Source organism: Scyliorhinus canicula, chromosome 14, assembly GCF_902713615.1.
Source record: "Scyliorhinus canicula chromosome 14, sScyCan1.1, whole genome shotgun sequence".
NCBI classification, from domain to species: domain Eukaryota; kingdom Metazoa; phylum Chordata; class Chondrichthyes; order Carcharhiniformes; family Scyliorhinidae; genus Scyliorhinus; species Scyliorhinus canicula.
This window is the reverse complement of record NC_052159.1, coordinates 147,734,843-147,754,085: the sequence shown is the minus strand read 5'-3', so window position 1 is coordinate 147,754,085 and position 19,243 is coordinate 147,734,843. Positions and strand designations below refer to the sequence as shown.

At 47.1% G+C, this 19,243-nt stretch overlaps 1 protein-coding gene across 3 annotated transcripts in view; it reads right to left on the bottom strand.

Moving 5' to 3' along the window:
• Window positions 1–19,243, bottom strand: part of dachc (dachshund c) — a 602,876-nt gene that overhangs the window by 119,375 nt on the left and 464,258 nt on the right. For 2 of the 3 annotated variants that reach the window (XM_038817809.1, XM_038817808.1), the window contains exons 4-5: window positions 9,402–9,557; window positions 3,846–4,018 (exon numbers count right to left, since the gene is read on the bottom strand). In XM_038817809.1, coding sequence (XP_038673737.1) covers window positions 3,846–4,018; window positions 9,402–9,557 — 329 coding nt within the window. The remainder of the gene's footprint in view (window positions 1–3,845; window positions 4,019–9,401; window positions 9,558–19,243) is intronic. The other variant, XM_038817810.1, reaches the window with a different exon arrangement.

Sequence of the window (19,243 nt, the reverse complement as noted above, 5' to 3'; positions counted from 1 at the left end):
ACCATTTTAAATGCGTTCAAGAAGTAGGAAGAAGCTTCATAAATGTATACAAATTCTGATTCCATTTAACGTTTGCCATTCTTCCGGGTTGTCCTGGCCTTTTAAGGAATTACGAATGGACTTACGGAATACTAATATCAGTAACCAGCAAGAAAAAGCATTGGGGATTTAAAAGAGAGTGGATGTGATTTTCTTTTTCACTTATCAGGTTGAAATATTTTGAGAGTTGGACAAAAATAATCGGCTGAACTGGGTGCTGCATATGGAGGTAGAAGATGATTTGTTGAATACTTCAGGAATACTCCCAACCAGACTTGATCACGGGCCAAAATATGGAAGCCACCAGTGCTATTGGGAGGCCCTTCCAAGGTTAAGTGGAAATCTTTCCTGCTTGTGGTCATAAAGAAGCAGGAGTACCATTCGGATGCCACCAGGAAAATTAATGCCATTCTTGTCCTGAAGCCCAAGACCTCCTCAACTTTATAGCTCACCATTGATATTCCCTTTGATGTTGGTTACCAGCCTTCAGCCCCCTGAACCTGGGCTCCAGTTCACTGATGAGTGGCATATTTATGAGGCCAGGAAGCTAATGTACCTGCAGCCTGACATTAGGGCCTGGGAGGGCATTGAGCACTCATCCTGTTCCCCACCCATCTGAAACATGGGGGGGGGGGGGTTGAAATCAACCCCCACAGACTTAACGTTGCATGTTAATAATACCGAAACACTGGAGCATGGCTGATCCCGCAGAAACAAACTCCAACGAGTAATCAACACTGTCAGGAGAGGAGAAAAAATTGGCATGAGGGGGACAATTGTGGGAAGGACTTTTGGGAGATGGAAATTAATGCTCTGACCATGTCTCTGTAAATTACTATTTGGGTTCAATTGTGGGATAGGAGACCTGTTACCTAAAACAAGGTACTTTTGTGTCAGAAGCATAGTTGCAACATGTGGGGGATTTTCCAGAGAATGCATATTCAGTTTATACAGAGAGGGCTGGGTCAGCGGTGGAACTGTCGCTAATTAATGGCAATTGGACCCATTCCTTCACAGACTGGAATTTCCTGGTCAGCAGGTGGCCAAAATACATCTACTGAGAGGAGTTAGCGTCCAGGTGGCAGGTGAAGTGGAGCAGTGCTTCATCTCACTGATGCAACCCCGTACCCTCCAGGGCTGACGAGCCATAGAGGCTGTTGGCTGTCTTGAGGAGGGATGGTCTTCCATTATCAAGGCCTGACAGCTGTGGCCAGGGTTAAAATCATTTTTTAAAAGCTGGTCTTCAGCGAGCCCTTCCGTGTCATTGTTGGAAGGCCTCCCATTGGCCCTCCAGTCTTAGGAGACTGTCTTAATATGGATGGTGAGCTCGGCCTATGGCCACTAGTTGGGTAACTCATCAGAAATCATGTTGTGTCACTATTTATGACCTGGTGCCGGGTCGGGACCCATATTTGAACCCGACATGGAGTCCTGACCCCAAACTGAAAAACTGGCTGAACTTGGGGCACCGTAATGGTGCGTGGCTTGGAGGGGAACTTCCAGCTGGTGGTAGAATCACCATGATGCCATTGGACCTCAATCTGTACATGTAAAGTAAGACATTGCAAATCCCAGGCTTGGTGCCTTTACTGTTTGTTCAAAGGAATCGGCTAAGGTGGGACATTGGCTGGTGAGTCACCGATTTAATTTTAACTGCCTGTCCCCCTTCCACCATATTTACACCAGATAGCTGGGATTAAAATTAATCCCATTGCTTTTGGACCAATCCTTGTCATATTTTAATAAAGCCCCCAAGCAAAGTAGCTCCAAGACATTCCTGTGTTGCATTGAATTAACACAGCTTATTCTGCAAGTAATAAAGGCATCATTAATCATAAGTGACAAACTCATATAAGATAGGAAGATCTTATTCAGTTGTGGAACAGCCCATTATTAGCACCGTGTATTTATATATTGCACAATACTGCACATTCGTAATTCTAAGTTCACACATGCTGCCATTCTGCATGCCCATTACAAGAATCGTCGCAGCGTGACTTTAGTGGGGACTCCGTCACAATTGAAGATACATCTTGCATACCAACATTGAACATGGGGCCTCCGCTAATCAGAGCGTGGATCAGACATTTCAGAGCTGCGTGCCCAATTTACCGCGAGTCCAGTTTAATCCGGACCGCTGTGAATCAGCCCAGGTGACTTCCGCGTCCTGTTCTCTGCTCGTATGAATCAATACACAGCACCGGAACACAGCTGTGAAAATGGATCCGTTCTTTTATTCGCAAGCTAATCTTAAATGTCATAAAGTGGTTACTAAAGAAATGTCCAGCCTCGAACAGGTGGCAAGTAATGGGGATCAGGAAAATCTGACAATGGGATTCAACTTCAGAAATCTAACCTGAAGAGGATAAAGCCTCCATCAGGATGATGGAGTTCTACAATAGCTATTCGATTCAAGTATGGGCTGGGGGATAAATTGGACACCCTTGCACACATTTGTTCAAGAAGAACATAACTTCCGAAGGTCATAAAATGGTAGTTTGTAAGTGTATTATCCATAACTTTTGGTCAGGACAAACAAGAAGTATCTTTTATGTATGCCTATATCGTTCATTCGGCTATTTATGTATGATTGGCAGATCTAGGTTTCCTTTTATTGTTGACTTCCGTCCCTCTACTCCAGAAATTCCATCATGGTGGTACCGTCTCCCTGTGAAGATTGACGAGATAATGAGGTGAATGGTTTTCGACCGTTTGTGATGTTTCTCTGAAGTGTTCACCGTCTCCCAGTGAAGATAAGGCAGGAGATGAGTAGCATTCCAGCAGAAGTGTACGTAATGCGTTCTGACAGGATCCTGTCCTCGCTCAATGCTCGTGGACTTTCATATCCAACAAAGCTAATATCCCTCACCCTTGAAATCAGGAGCAAGGCAGCAATATATACAAATTATGGAACTCTCATGATTTTAATTGGCTTTGATACTGCTCTTATAACATCTTAGCATATTCCAAGATATTGTTCGGAATAATAGTACAACAACCTTTCAATACAGAACATTTGGCACCATTTACGGGATGAGGCATTTGATAGTGCAGAATTTGAGTATTGCTGAAAAAGATCTGCTGTCAAAGCTTTTTGTCTTACACTCATCAGGTCAGATTTGCAAGAATGCCATTGGTAAAGGAAATAACAATTATACTGCATGAGAAGAAAGTGCTGATTGGCTGGTTGGCAAGTACACTCTGATTGGTAGAAGCATTGAGGTTCAGAATGTACCAAGAACTGTTAACTGTCAAGATTTTGATTACATTTAAAATGGGCAGGTCAAGTCTGATTGGTCAAAGCATTAACATGGGCAATGAACCAGAAAATGGCTGTCCCCCAAGCTTCTGTTTAGTTGAAAAAGGTGCAGTACATGCTCCTTCAGTCTGAAAAGCACCATTTTCAACTGCACAAATACCGGGGGGGACAGACAATCCATGGTTCATTCCGGGTGACAATGCCTTGACCAGAGTCGGCCTGCCCAGTTTGAATTTAAACAAAAGCTCAGTGGTTAACTGATCCCTGGTGCATTCTCTATGGCAATGCCTCAAACAATCAGAGTCCTCCTGCCAACCAATCAGCAATCCTTTCTCGTGCGGTATAAACTGTTGTTCCATTTACAATTGGTGTACTTGCAGACCTGTCCTGTATAAGTACCGTGCGCTAACCAATTGCACCACTCGAGCACATTACTTGCAGAGCTGTCCTGATGAGTGCAAGATGAAAAGTTTTGACAGCATAGCTTTTTTCAGCAATAATCGACATGATGGGTCAATTGCCACATTTGTAACTACAGTGCACTTACCTTAATTACTGAGGTTTCCATCCTGGAAGGAGGACTTTGTACTTGGGCTGCGGCTGCCATATTGGCGATAGTGGTAAGGTGGTTCATCTGGCTCATAGCCATGGTAACTGATGCCGGAGGTAGGCTGACAGGAATGAGTGGATGGGGCATCATCATGAATGGGAGCTCCAGACCTGAAAGAGACAAAAGTCATTTCAGTAAATTCAAGGATGGTTCGCATCGCTGATTCTGGATGTAAAGTAGGTTAGCAAAGATACTTCAAAGGGCCTTCCGCATGCAGCAGTTGAGGTTAAATATTCATATTTCGCTTTCGACTTTGTTTGCTGTGACTCATCCTCATGCAGAGCCATCTGTCTGTTTATGTTATTAAAAAGGGGCTGGTTTAGCACAGGAGCTAAATAGCTGGCTTTTAAAGCAGACCAAAGCAGGCCAGCAGCGCGGGTTCAATTCCTGTACCAGCCTCCCCGAACAGGCGCCGGAATGTGGCGACCAGGGGCTTTTCGCAGTAACTTCATTTGAAGCCCACTTGTGACAATAAGCGATTTTCATTTCATTTTCATTTCATACCTTCTACCTTTCACAGAATCACAGAATGTATACAGTGCAGAGTGAGGCCATTGAACCCATCATCGCTGCCACGCTCACCAAATCAGCAGTTTGCAGTCGCCTGCCTCCTCTCCATAATGTTGACCATTGTTCCTTGTCAAATAACAATCCAATTTCCTTTTGAATGCCTCGGTTGAGCTTGCATCCACCACACTTTCAGGCAATGCATTCCAGACCCAAACCAGTTGCAACGCAATAAAGTTCTTTCTAATATTGGCTTTGCACTTTTTGCAAATTACCTTAAATCTGCGCCCTCTCAGTTTGCATCTTTTTATGAGTGGGAACAGTTTCTACCTACCTACTCTGCCCAGACCGTCCCCCCCCCCCCCCCCCCCATCCCAATCCCCATGATTCAGAATATCCCAATCAAATCCCCTCTCAGCATTCTTTTTCCCAACTTCTCCAATCTATCGCCACAGCTGAAGTTCCTCATCCCTTGAACCTTCTTTATGAATCTTTACTGCATTCCCTCTAATCCCTTCACATGCTTCCTCAGGTGCGTTGCCCAGAAGGGGACACAGTACTCCAGCCAATGCTGAACTCGTGTCTTGGAGAGGTTTGATATAACCTCTTAGCTCTTGTACTCCATTCCCCGTATTAATAAAGCCCAGGATATTGCATTCTTTATTCAACTGCGCTTTCAACCTGCCCTGCCAACTTCAATAACGTATGCACATACATATCAGGACATTCTGTTTCTGCACTCATTTTAGAGTTGTGTCCTTTACTTTATATTATTTGGGAACTTGTGGGTTTGCCTGGTGTCTCAGCTTAATCAGCACAGAGCGTCTCAGAAAACCTTGCACATGTACTGCCACCAATGATGGAAGATTTGAAGGCCACCGTGCAAATCCAGAAAGCTTAAAAGGTGTGTGTAGCCATTATAGACATGAACACAATTTGAGAGTGCATCAGAGTCTCTGTCAAGGTAATGAGATCCATGACCACTGTGTGAATGTCAATCTCAGTTTGTGAGATCATCAAAACCTGATCCTGAAAGGTTATCCACCCTGGAATCTACAAATGCTACATGACCTGCTGGGTATGTCCAGCATTTACCTGTTTGTATTTGAGATTTCCAGCATCCAAACTACTTTGCTTCTGTGCTAATTAGTTTCAAACAAACTGAGTATTCAAACATTACGCTAATTATTTCCTGCTAACATCCTTACTGATTTGGTGAAATTGGCTCGATATAATACTCGCTATGTTTCAACGGCAAAGCCCCAAAACCATTGTCAATATATTACAAAGTAATTCATAATAGTAAATCATTTATAAGTTAAAAAGCACCAAGGGGGTTAAATTCAACATTGTTGGGTGTGTGACTGGTTTGCCATTTTACACCCCATCGAAGATGTATTTAACCCTCAATTTGCACCAAGGAGCTTTGGTTCCTGGTTCCAAAACCCGCCAACCAGTTTCACAAGTGGACACTCGCCACTTGGGCATAGCGTTGCCAAGCCTCCAGGATTGGCCTGGAGTCTCCGGGGTTGAAGGTCAATCTCCAGGACACAGCTGCGTGCAATCCTGGAGAAATATCATCAGGACATTAAAGAAAGGTTGTTTTTTATCCTATTTTCTTTGAACTTTTCTCTTTCCCAGATATAAAAGTATAAAATATTGAACATGGGTCGGGGGATGGAGGGGCCTGTTTGGCTGATGGTCTAGCATCAGTCAATTGGGCAATGACTATTTATGCTTTCCAAATTGAGTAGTAAGTCAGTATGTTAAAAGGATGGGTGTGTCGGGCAACCAATGGCTATAGCATGGGGGCCAAGTCACGGGACCAAACCAAAAGGAATGCCTTTAATCACAGTTGCTAACTCTAGCAATGCACCCCTGCCCTCACCTCCGTGGAACATTCCAACAACTATGACCATGCCGACACTTCCGCGAAAGGGGGAAGAGAGAGGAGAAAAGAGGAATAGCAAAGAAAGGCCATGAACAAAATTTAGCTCGAATGCACAAAAGTCCCACTTGCTGAGAAGAATCCTAAGACAGGGTTTAGCACCATTATTTGCTTATGGAAGCTGAGTGACGTCTGGTTTAGGGGGTCACTATGGAGCCACTTTTGAGTGTGTTTTGCATCCATAAAATGGGCGTGGGAAGACCAACCTGATGTCCTTAAATTCATTCAAGGGCCATTATAAATAAACTTTGAAGCAAGTTATGTTCTTGCATATTAAATCATACTTTAGTTGCCAAACCCGACTGGCAGCATAATATTCTTCACTGACTAAGAACAGTTTGACCTACTTACTCTGAGCGTTCCTGATGCTGCTACAAATCAGCAGAGGGAAAGGCCGAAGGAACAAGCACATCAACTAAATGTATGAACACACAGTCAGCGATAAACAGGTAAATCCAGACTCCAGGACCAAAGTGTTTAATAATTTAAAATGTTTGTTACTGTAGTAAATATTTTGACGTTGACACATCCATTATAATTAGTCATTTCATAGTACAGAATTTGAGCCTTATTTTAAAAAAAGAGGCATGTTGAAGCTTTTTGTCTTACACTCATCAGGACAATGCGTAGGCATGCCAAGTGTGAAGGGAACAACAATTTATATTTCTTGAGAAGAAGGTGCTCATTGGTTGTCAAGTGGACTCTCATTGGTATAGGTGTTGCCATGCAGAATGCACCACTTAATGGATCATCCGATCAGCCAACCAATCGGTGCTCTCTTCTCATGAAGTAGAAATTGTTGATCCCATTGCATTTGGCTGAGAATTTTTCTCAGCACATTTCAATGTATAGATCAGCCATGATCTAATTGAATGGCGGAGCAGGCTCGAGGGGCCAGATGGCCTACTCCTGCTCCTAGTTCTTATGTTCTATGTTCTTATAGATACAACTGAAACATCTTATGGTCTATGAGTAATGGCTAAGAAGCAAAAGCAGTGCCTATGAGTCGGAAACCGTGGGTTTGAGTCCCAACCAGCCTGAAAGTCCGTCCAACATGAAACAATCAAACTGTGAGAGCAGGAGAGATACCTGGTCAGCCATGTGATGCTGATGCCTCTGCCATCACTATTCATAGCCCCAGGCTACACCTTGAAGTCTCTCCCCATGTGGATAATAAGTTGCCTTCCCATTTTTCCGACCAAAATGTGTGACCGCATACTTAGCTACGCTAAACTCCAACTGCTACACTTTGGCCCCTCCTCCTAACCTTTCTATATCCATTTGTCAGGTTCTTATTTCCGCATTGCAACTTACTCTCTGGTTTCATTTTCCAAGGGACCGACATTCACTTTAGCGACTCTCTTCCCTTTAATATATTTGTAGCCCATCCCTATGTGAGAAGGTGGTGAGCCGCTTTTTTGAACTGCTGCAGTCCATCTGGTGTAGGCATGGCCACAGTGCTTTTAGGGAGTGAGTTCCACGATTTGATCCAGTGACAGCGAAGGAATTGCAGTTCCAATTCAGAATGGTGTGTGGCTTAGAGTGGTCGTAGTGATCCCATGCATCTGTCGCCCATGACCATCTAGGTCAGGGGTGGGCAAACTTTTCCGTGCAAGGGCCACATTCAGAAATTCACAATTTTAAAGGGCCGCATAGTATATTAATTAAAATAATTACTTCACCCGATTATGATTCTGGGCGCCTCATAGAGAACATATCGGCCCTCGACGTTGTGGCGAGCAATGATCACCCTACTCAAGTCAACGTATCCACCCTATACCAGTAAGTAACCCAACAGCCCCCCCCCCCATTAACCTTAAAAAAAATAATTAAAAATTAAAAAAAAAAAAAAAAAATTTTTAATTTTTTTTTTATGACTTGGTGGGCCACATAAAGACCTTTGGCGGGCCGCATGCAGCCCGTGGGCTGTAGTTTGCCCACCCCTGATCTAGGTGATAGAGGTCATGCATTTGGAAGGTGCTACTGAATGAGACTTGATGTGTTGCTGCGGTGCATCTTGTCTATGGTACACACTGCAGCCACTGTGTCGTGATGGAGTAGGGAGTAGGTGCTGGATTGGATGTTTTGACCTGGATGGCATCAAGCTTTTTGAGTTTTATTGGAGCTGCACCCATCCAGGCAGGTGGAGAGTAGGAGGTGAATTACCTGCTGTGGAATTCCCAGCCTCTGACCCCTTGAGTTGAGAAATTGGCTCAGTCAATTAAACAAAAGGCTTAACTTTCAAACAAAAATGTTCACCCCTGCTATTTCCAGCCATGTAAATATACTGAAACTGGATATTGCTTCAAAAAAAACCTGGGTAGGCGAGGCACAGTGGGGCAGTGGTTAGCACTGCTGCCTCACGGTGCCGAGAACCCAGATTCGATCCTGGCCCCAGGTCACTGTCCATGTGGAGTTTGCACATTCCCCCCGTGTCTGCATGGGGCTCACCCACACAAACCCAAAAATGTTCAGGGTAGGTGGATTGGCCACGCTAAAATTGCCCCTTATATTGGAAAAAAACCAAATTGGGTACTCTAAATTTATTTTTTTTAAACTGGGTTGGGAAAGACTGTAAACTAATTATAGATAGTGGATAGAGACCAAAGCTGCAATGAGAGATAAATTCACAGCATCCAGAACCATGTATCCTCTTGTTGGCTCCTCTATTCTTACAAGTCAATGCTGAAAGTGTGCACTGTGATGCTGAAATAATGGATCAGCATTAAGTGAAGGGTGTAGGTGCAGTCTTGCTTTATGCAACAAGTATTTTCACCCATTTGAAACTTGCTTTTTTAAAGTACGGTTTGATTTCTGATTTTTATTTGTGTGACGAATACTCCTCTGATGGTGTTGACTTACATCTCTGAAATGTGAGTAAGTAGTCGCTGGCAACGTTTGACTTACGCAAGATACAAAGTAGTCCGCAACATGACGTTAATTTGCTGCCTGCTTACCATTCTTATCCAACATAGTCCTGTTATAAAATATAAATGGCATACACAAGGGCACCTGTTGACACATAAAGTTGTCCTCACCATTAGGTAATAAGTGGTTCTGCTGGAGGGAGTTGAGGGAGTGGTTTATTGCGAGGTTGTGCTGGCCTGAGAGGGGAGGATGACAGAGAGAGCTCTGTGTGGATGGGGCCGTGGGAGACTGCAGTTTCTCTTTATCCCAGGAGCCATCGCTGCTACCTGTAGGACAGGAAAGAGAACACATTGTGAGTGAGTTGGCCTTCATCAGCATTCTGTCCTTTGCCCTCTGCCCCAATTTCCTTATTGCCATCAGCTGCTCAATGCCCACCATCCTTCCCCAGGATTAAACAGAGGGAAGCCTCAGCAGCTTCTGTCACAGCCCCAACAGCAGCAAGTCGAGCAATGTTTCCTTTCCATTCTCCCTTCCCCATACGACGCAAAAACCTTTTTTGCAGAATATTCAGAATGACATCTTCCTGGACCACTGCAGATGTGATCAAACAGAAATGGACACCAGGGCATCTTGTACAGAGTCAAATGTTTCTACCAGTAACGGGAACCAAAATTCTCATAGCATCAACTCTTATTCTTCACCATTTATGTGCAGACCAGCTCAAGTTCAGCTAGCTTTGTCACTGAGCCCTAAAAGAAATGTTGCCAATCGATCGCTACACTGGCATTCTTTTACATTGGCAAGTTACGTTCCTGTCAATCAGGCATCCAAAGAGCGCTGAGTCCTTTACAGGGTATGCGGGAGCCTGTGTGAAGAGGTCAGGTAACAAACACGCTCCTTAACCAATCAGACTGTAGAATCAAGAGTGAACAGCTCAGGGTCCGGTCAGTTCTTGGGTGCTTGGGGAGGGGGAGGCGGAGGAAAGCAAGGGTAGAATGTTGCATAGCTAGTGAGGCTGATTCTCCGAGGCCTGTAATGAGGCCTTTGGGGCAGCATGGTAGCACAAATGGATAGCACCGTGACTTCACAGTGCCAGGGTCCCAGGTTCGATTCCTTACTGGGTCATTGTGCGGAGTCTGCACGTTCTCCCCGTGTCTGCATGAATTTCCTCTGGGTGCTCCGGTTTCCTCCTATAGTCCAAAGACTTGCAGGTTAGGTGGATTGGCCATGCTAAATTGCCCTCAGTGACCAAAAAGGTTAGGAGGGGTTATTGGGTTACGGGGATAGGGTGGAAGTGAGGGCTTAAGTGGGTCGGTGAAGACTCGATGGGCCGAATGGCCTCCTTCTGCACTGTATGTTCTATGTTCTATGTAATTGAAGCCCTAAGTGGAGTCGGGGGAATCAAAGGTGCCAGGCAGTAGGCATCAGGAGCTTTGGCCAGTGGGGGGAGGTTGGAGACCCAGTGGTGGTTGGGCGGATTGGGGGGTGGGTGGGGAGGGGGTTGGGGGGGGGGGGGGGGTTGGCAAGACTGAGATGATGGATTCCATGGTCTGTTGGCAGGGATCTGAGGCCTGGTGGCTGCAGATGGAGTCAGAAGACTTGGTGGGGAGTGGGGGAAGGGGGGGGGGGGGGCAGCATGATGATGGGAGGAGAGATCCAGTGTGGTCAGAACCTGCTCGATCACTCTCATTGTTTTCACTGGGACACATTTCTACACATAGAATTGCATAACATTTACAGCAAAAAAGTACGCAGGACATTTGACCCCACTGCCCCATGCTGTTGCATATGCTCCCCAAGAGCCTCCTACCACCTTACCTCAGCTAATCCTATCAGCATAACCTCCTACCACTTTCTCCCTTATGGGTTGATCTTCTCTGTAAATGCAGCTATGGTTTCATCCTTTGCCACTCCTCACAGCGAGTTCCATATTCCAACCATGCTCTGGGTAAAGAATTTGTTTGTATGTGATAACAAGGAGGTGATCCACTCTGCTGGTTTACCCCACAGGAAAAATATCTCCCCTCTTTGTCACGTGCAGAGCCCCCTACCTGAACATCAAACAACTCAAGAGCTTACGCTCCTTGCATTTGTTTATTTCCCTCCTTCTGCTGATGCTCGTGACTTTTTTTCGATTGAACAGCGGATGGTGGTGACACCTTGACTGAGAGTCGCACGAGCCTCACATTGTGAGACGCAAGGCATAAGAAGCACAACTGAACATGAGTAAGTGTGAACACGGACACAACTGACAGCGTGGACAAAATTGCTGGGAATGATAATCAGTTCACTGGCACCATGAGACTCATAACTACCCCCTAACCGATAATCCTAGTAACGGTATCAGGACTCATTTTCAACCAAAAACTAACATGTTTTTTAAAAAAGAGTCTTCACGGGTCAGTACTTCATCCACCACTGGCTGCTTAATCACCAAACATAGTTTGAAAAAGAAGCGATCTTGAGCCCCACTCCTTCGACAGAAAATATGTGTGCTTGTTTTTTTCTTTTGTGCCTGCCAAATGCACAATTTGGCTAACTGTTGCCATTTATCAACTGAGTTTACTGGATAATAAAATGCCGAGAGTTTCAGGAAGTAAATCACAGCATTCTTATTATCTTACTTATTTTGTAATTGTCAGTGATATCAGTTTACTGTTCCAAATGTGGTTGAGGGAACGTATGTCCTACTTAACACTGTCATCACCTCAGCTAGCGCTGGCAGCGATTGGCGTTCGCAGGAAACTTTCGCAGAGAATGAGCCACTGTAATTTTAACCAGACCCCTTTCTAGCTCCCAATTGGTTCTTTGGCAGCCTTAATGTCGAATTAGATACAGCATTAGTGCTGATGGCTCCTGATGTGCTCAGTATGCGACAACCCCAAGGTAAACCTGCTGATCTGGCTAAGGCTGGTGTTGGATTGAGGTTTTTTATTTCCTCCCCAGCAGGGTCCACTTTGCTCAGTGCTTGCCACATATTGGACGCAGCCCTCGATCAGGCATTCGGTCCCCTCATTAAGTACATAAGGGATCAAATATTTAAGGTATCTGTCTGAATATCACCCCAGCCCAAAATGGCACCAGAGAAATTTAAGTTTGTGGGACATTGCCCCCACCCAGTTGATTCCCCCCCCCCCCCCCCCCCCCCCCCCCCCGCCCCCACCCCACCCAATCCATCTTCTGCACAGAATACGAGTCCAATTTCTCCCCTGATTTTCCGGGCTTTGCATCCACTGAAGCAAAAACTTGGCCCTGCCATTTATTAATCAGCATTAACATTCCAGGAAGGTAGACACTTCATACAAAACGATGTGTTTATGTCTTGAGAATACTAAATGTGCTAATTTCAAGTTTTGTTCAAGTCTACTGCCTAAATTGCATCTGTACGGCAGATCGGCTTAAATCCACATCAACAGTATATGTCTATTTTACTGGCTTTTTAATGAAACCAAATTGCCTACGAGTTCCAGCGACACAAAACCTATTAATTTAGATTTAATATGAATTAAGACTTAATACAGATAAAACCAGTCTGTATAAAGTATGTTGGGAGCCTTAATGAATATTAACTATGAACTGCTCTGTGATAACCTGCTTTAAAAATGAATAGGCTATAGATTAATTTAGAGTAGAGATTACACTCATTATTATACAGCAAATCTAACATTCCAAGTTACAGACAGAAACCCATAAATTAACAATGATAGGGCTGGAACAGGTTGTACAAAAACACAAACCTCTGCATGTTCGTAAGGCAGCGGTTCAATCCAGCACAAACTCGCCTCTTGTTTATGTGTTCTTAATTAAGTGGACATTTTAAGTGTCGACATTTTGGATCCTGCTCTGATGTCGGAAGTGAGGTGAAGCCGATCTTCTCCCTACCTGTCTACCGTGAGCCAACCTGGGGTGGGGGGGTACTTGCGTCCTAGGGTGGGCGCTCACATCGCTTACAATTGCAGCTTAGGTAGCATTTTTACATTACCGAAGATTTGCTGTCACCTTGCACCCATCCAGACAGATGCAAGAATGCCAAATTTCAAAGGGGGGGCAATCATTTACACCGCACGAGAAAATGGTGCTGATTGGTTAACAAGTTGACTCTGACTGTTTGCGACGTTAGCATAGAGAATGCACCAGGGAACCAGGGGCGCGAATCTCCGAAATGGAGACAAAGTCCCGATGCCGGAGTGAAAACTGGAGTGTTTCACTCCGGCGTCGGAGCCCGCTCCCAGCCCCCTATTCTCCCGCCCCCGGGGGGCTAAGAGCGGCGTCGCGTATTTTACGTGTGCTGGGCCTTGGTGCCACATAAAAAGCGGCGCCGCGTATATGACGCGGCCGGTGTCACGTAAATGAAGTCACCCGGGCATGCGCCATTGCCATCCTCCCCAGGGCCGCCCCGCAAGAAGATGGCGGATGGACCTTGCGGAGTGGCGGAGGAAAGGAGGTCCTTCTTTAGAGAGGTCGGCCCGCCGCTCAGTGGGCCCCAATCGCGGGCCAGACCCCATCGGAGGTCCCCCCGGTGCAGGAACCCCCTCCACCCCCCCCCCCCCCCCCACAGGTCACCCCCCCAGCATTCCCGCGCAGTTCCTGTCGGCAGCGACCAGGTGTGAACCTGTCGTGTTGGGGCGGCCGCTCATCCCGTCCGGGCCGGAGAATCGCCGCTCGCCATTTGCAAACGTCGAGCGGCAATTCTCCGAATGGCCAGCCATGATTCTCGCCACGCTGGTGTGGGGGGGTGGGAGAATCGCATGCGGGTGCTGGGGCGGCATGGCGGGACTCGCGCGGCGCCCCGGCGATTCTCCCACCTGGCGTCGGGGGGAGAATTCCGCCCCATTATTCTCGTAGGTTTTCATTCAAAAAAGTGCAACCCCTGGACAGGTTCCTTTCGCCTGCAAAGGACAGATCCCTCTTCATGAGTACATGTACCTTCTAGCAAGCATAAATGAGCCACATGGTGAGCCCAACTGGTTATCATTCACATAATTGTTGCTTCCTTTGAAATTTGGCATTCTAGTGTCTGTACTGATAAGTGCAAGGCAAAAATCTTCAACGGTATGTCTCTTTTTTTAAGCAATATTCAAGTATGAACGTAACACTTTTAACATCACAAATGTCCCAAGGCGAATCACAGCAATGTTATCGGGCAAAATGTGCCAGTGAGTGAAAAGAGTCATTAGGACAGGTGAGCAAAGACTCGGTCAAGCCAATTGGATCTAAGGAGGGTCTGAAACAAGAGAGAGAAGTTATGAGGTGGAGATGTTTAGGATGGAATTCCAGAGACTGGGGTCAAAGCAGTTGAAGGCATGGCAATTGTTGTATTGCGAGGCAGGCGACGAGGCTGTGTTTGATCACAACTAAGAAGAACTATATACACGGAACAGCACAACTACTATACATGTCTTGTTCCCATGACCCCCAGGCTAACTCTGACCAAACCTCAACAGCCAGATCCATGCCTAAACACCTGATAGGCTAACATCCGCGTGCTCCGTCCCCATGGACTCAGGGCCCGTCACATAGCCTGCGAAGTATCGTGCCTTTAAGGGGCCACGCTACCACATTCCTCTCCCCTTAAATTCCCTTACAGATCCCCGAAATACAAAAACAGGAAAACACTTATTTACAGTCATTTCTAGACAAAGAAAGTTGCAGTAAGGGAGCTCAAAACAAAGCTCATAAGTCTATCTGGTGACTTCAGAACACTTGGCAAGTGTCTCAACTTGGCAACTGGCTCTTCCAGTTTGGAGGTATCTGGGTCTACTGCAAGGGCAGGCTATTTGGTAGAGTCCAAAGCAGGGGCAGGACTGACTATCTCTTCAACTGCTTCTGTGGTCCCTGAAGATTCACCTTGAGAAGGTTTTGGTTCTAACACCACCGACTCAGCAAGTGGCATACTGGTAGCTGAGTATGGATCTACCCACCTCTTTGCGGGGACAACAGTTTCTCTCCTTCTCAAGTTATCAAAATGTTTTCTAGCTTCATGGCCTTTTGGGTCTGTGACATAGGTTACAGGCCCAGTCCTGGCAACCGCTTTTCCAGGTAATCAATCCAGGCCTCCGAAAAAGGTTTTGCATGTACACTAAACCTACTGTTCAGAATGACCTGTCCTTCCTGGCTGTTTCGTAGTGGCCTTTCTGTGAGGCTTGCCTAGCCTCCACCCTCCCTGGCAAGTTAGCAAAAATGAGGTCAAGCCGGGTTGACCCCAGTAGCGGTCTGCGAAATGAAGCAAATGTGACTGATTAGCTTGTTTGATGCTTTGAAAGTTTGGGCAGTGCTTTTGGCCAGCCTTTTTTTTTTATAAATTTAGATTACCCAATTATTTTTTCCAATTAAGGGGCAATTTAGCATGGCCAATCCACCTACTCTGCACATTTTTGGGTTGTGGGGGCGAAACCCACGCAGACACGGGGAGAATGTGCAAACTCCACACGGACAGTGACCCAGAGCCGGGATCGAACCTGGGACCTCAGCGCCGTGAGGCGGTTGTGCTAACCACTAGGCCACCGTGCTGCCCTTTGGCCAGCCTTTTTAATGGTAGGGGGCTGTCCTTACATGCAGGATATAATTGGACATAACGAAGAGTTGAAAGTCTTCGGCTGTGAAAGCCGTACCATTACCTGAGGCAATCACCCACCTGACCGTCGAACGTTCGCTCCCTCCCTCCCCCAGGGACTCAGGGCCTGTCACGTGGCCCACAAAGTATCACCCCTTAAAGGGACCATGCTACCACAGCAATGTTGTGGTAAAAGAAGTGCAAAGTAGAGGCCAGCCCGTAATCCACTCCCGCCCTCAGTTAAATATTCCGCGAACAGGAAGGGAGGAAAAATGGCCAAACAGTTTCCATCCCAAATTCTAACACAGGTTATGACAATTTCACCTGACAACAGGCCCGAATTTCTACACTTTCTACTCAATGCTAATGTTATAAAGTAGATTTCTGCACTCTGGTTGCTATCAATAAGTATGTTGATGTGACAGTGATAAATGTTATTTTGCCAGGGTCTATGGGTTATGGTGTTCGGGCCGGAAAGTGGAGCTGAGTCCACAAAAGATCAGCCATGATCTCATTGAATGGCGGAGCAGGCTCGAGGGGCCAGATGGCCTACTCCTGCTCCTAGTTCTTATGTTCTTATGTTCTTATGAACTGAAGTTGAATTTGGGCTCTGTGCAAGATCAAGGCCAGTTACATAAAGACAGCACCTTGCACTTGGGTGTTTCCCACCATACGTCCCCATGTGCGTTCTTTAAAAGAAAAAAGCACCTGTAGATTTTTTGAGGCCTCCACATAGTTGTGGAATAGAGCCATTTGAAAGAAAGGCAATTCAATGAAACCTTTCTGAGAGTTAAAATTAATCTCAAGGTTCAAGGATTATAAACTGCTTTCGTGATTTTATTAAATGTTAAACCTGCCCCCCCCCCTCCCACTCTCAAATAAATTATGGCTTCATTTCAACCGACTCACACCAGATATTCATTATCCGTCATGCATCTTAAAATACAGAAAGCTTAACCGCCCTTATTCATTGGATACACACTTGGTTGGTTTGGATTTGCTCCTTTGCTGCTTTCTAGTCTCAACGCCCTCACATTCACAAACGAAACTGCAACATCTGTAAAAACAGAAAGCTACAGTGGGGGAGATCAGAAATGGAGTCAACCCATCTCATTGGCATTTTGAATTAAAATGTGTCAACGTACACACAACCGTGCTTACTTTTCTGTTCACTGGTATTAAAACACCAACATGACAGCACTCAAAATAAATGTTATTTTAGATGGAATCGACTTTCCTCTAAGCCTGCACAAGAACACAAGAACCTAAGAAATAGGAACAGGAGTGGACCGCATGGCCCATTGAGTCTGCTCCACTACTCAATAAGATCATGACTGACCTTGGGTTTCAACTCCATTTCCCCATGTTCCTCAATTCCCTGAGAATCCACGGGCGGGATTCACCCCTACCCGGCAGGGCGGGGGGATCCCGGCGTGACGGAGTGCCGTGAACCACTCCGGCGTCGGGCCGCCCCAAAGGTGCGGAATCCTCCGCCCCGGAGTGGTTGGCGCCCCGCCGGCACGCGGGAAAGGGGCTTGGCGCCACGCCAACTGGCACCGAAGGGCCTCCGCCGGCCGGCGCGAGTCAGCGCATGTGCGGGAGCGCCAGCACATGCTGGCGTCATCCCCGCGCATGCGCAGAGGGATACGCTTCCGCACCAGGAATGGCGGAGGACCACAGCCTCCAGTGCGGAACAATAGAGTGCCCCCATTGCACAGGCCTGCCCGCCGATCGGTGGCCCCCGATAGCGGGCCAGGCCACCGTGGGGGCACCTCCCGGGGCCAGATCCTCCCGTTCCCACCCAAGAACCCTGGAGCCCGCCCACGCCGCCAGGTCCCGCCGGTAAGGGACCTACTCTAATTTACGCCGGTGGGACCGGCAACAGACAGGCGGGACTTCGGCCCATCGCGGGCCGGAGATTTCGGGCAGCCCCGGCACCCATTGAGTTGCGCCGGAACCCGCCATTCTCCGAGGTGGACGGCGCGACTCACGCCGGGCCGGTTTCTGGGTGGTTCTCCCAAGCAGCGGGGGATCGGAGAATCCCGCCCTACAAATCTGTCCACCCCAGCCTTAAATGTATTTAATGATGGAGCAGCCACAATTCTCTGGGGTAGTGAATTCCAAAACTTCACAGCGTTTTGAGTTATGTAACGTCTCCTCACCTCAGCCCTAAATGATCAGTGCCTTACACTGACACCATGGGCTGGATTCTCCGCCCCACCGCGCCACATTTCTGCCTCAACCGGCCGGCGGGATTCTCTGTTACGCCGGCTGATCAATGGGGTTTCCCATTGTGGGGCAGCCCCACGCCGTCGGGAAACCCCCGGGCGCCGGCAAAACGGAGTATCCCGCCGGCGGAGAATCCCACCTCAGGTTCCCTTGTTTTCGTTGCCCAACCAGTAGAAACAATGGGCTGGTTTTTTTCCGGACCCCCAGCCGAGTATTTCTCGGAGGCACGGTGTTCGCTGGCAGCAGGATTCTGTCTTCCCGTTTCTTCTCAGTGGGAGTTCCCATTGGAACCACCCCATGCCGCCAGGAAATCCATGGGCGGGTTTGCGCTGCTGGTGGGAGAAGTAAATCGCAACAGTCGTGTGGTGTTCTTTGTGTTGCTCAATTCAGGTTGGTTAGCGTAGTGTTCACAAAGACCACACAACAGCTTTAACTTAAACAAAGCTATAAATTTACTGACACTACTCATTTGGATTCAACATGTACTCCTAAAGAATACACAGTTGATTATTAACATTTAAACCACACATCTACAACTAATCTTTATACTGATATAAAGTATGAACTGCTCTTACTCATACAATCTGTACTTCTGACTCTCTCTAGCTAACTCCTGAACACACCTGTCCCACGGTGGCCTGGCCCGCGATCGGGGCCTACCGATCTGCAGGGGGGCTGGTTCCGTGGGGGACCTTCTTTCCTCCGCACCAGGCCCCCCATAGGGCTTCGCCATATTGCCCGGGGGTCAGCGTTGGAAGGGAACCCCTGCGCATGCGTGGAAATACACCAGCCGGTCTGCGCATGCGCGGAAATACGCCGGCTGGTCTGTGCACGCGCGGGATCATGCTGGCCGCTCCGCGCATGCGCGGACTCGCGATGGCCCTTCAGCGCCGGCTGAAGTGGCGCCAAGCACTCCGGCGTCAACCTGGCCTCCGAGAAATTGGAGAATTCCTCACTTTCGGGGGCTGTTGACGCCGGAGTGGTTGGTGCCGGTTTTCTGCCGGCGTGGGGTCACAGCCCCATTTTCAGAGAATCCCGCCCATGATATTTTACAAGGATGAGATCGTATCTTGTTTTAACCTCCTGGCTGTTGTTCAAGAGTGAACACTGTTCACATGTGTTTCTATGTTTGCACAAAGCTCCATTCCCAGCAGCTACTCTGTTTCAAATGTCTCGAGACTTTTAAGAGCGGATGCCCACACTCCAATTACACTTAAGCACCGCTTACCT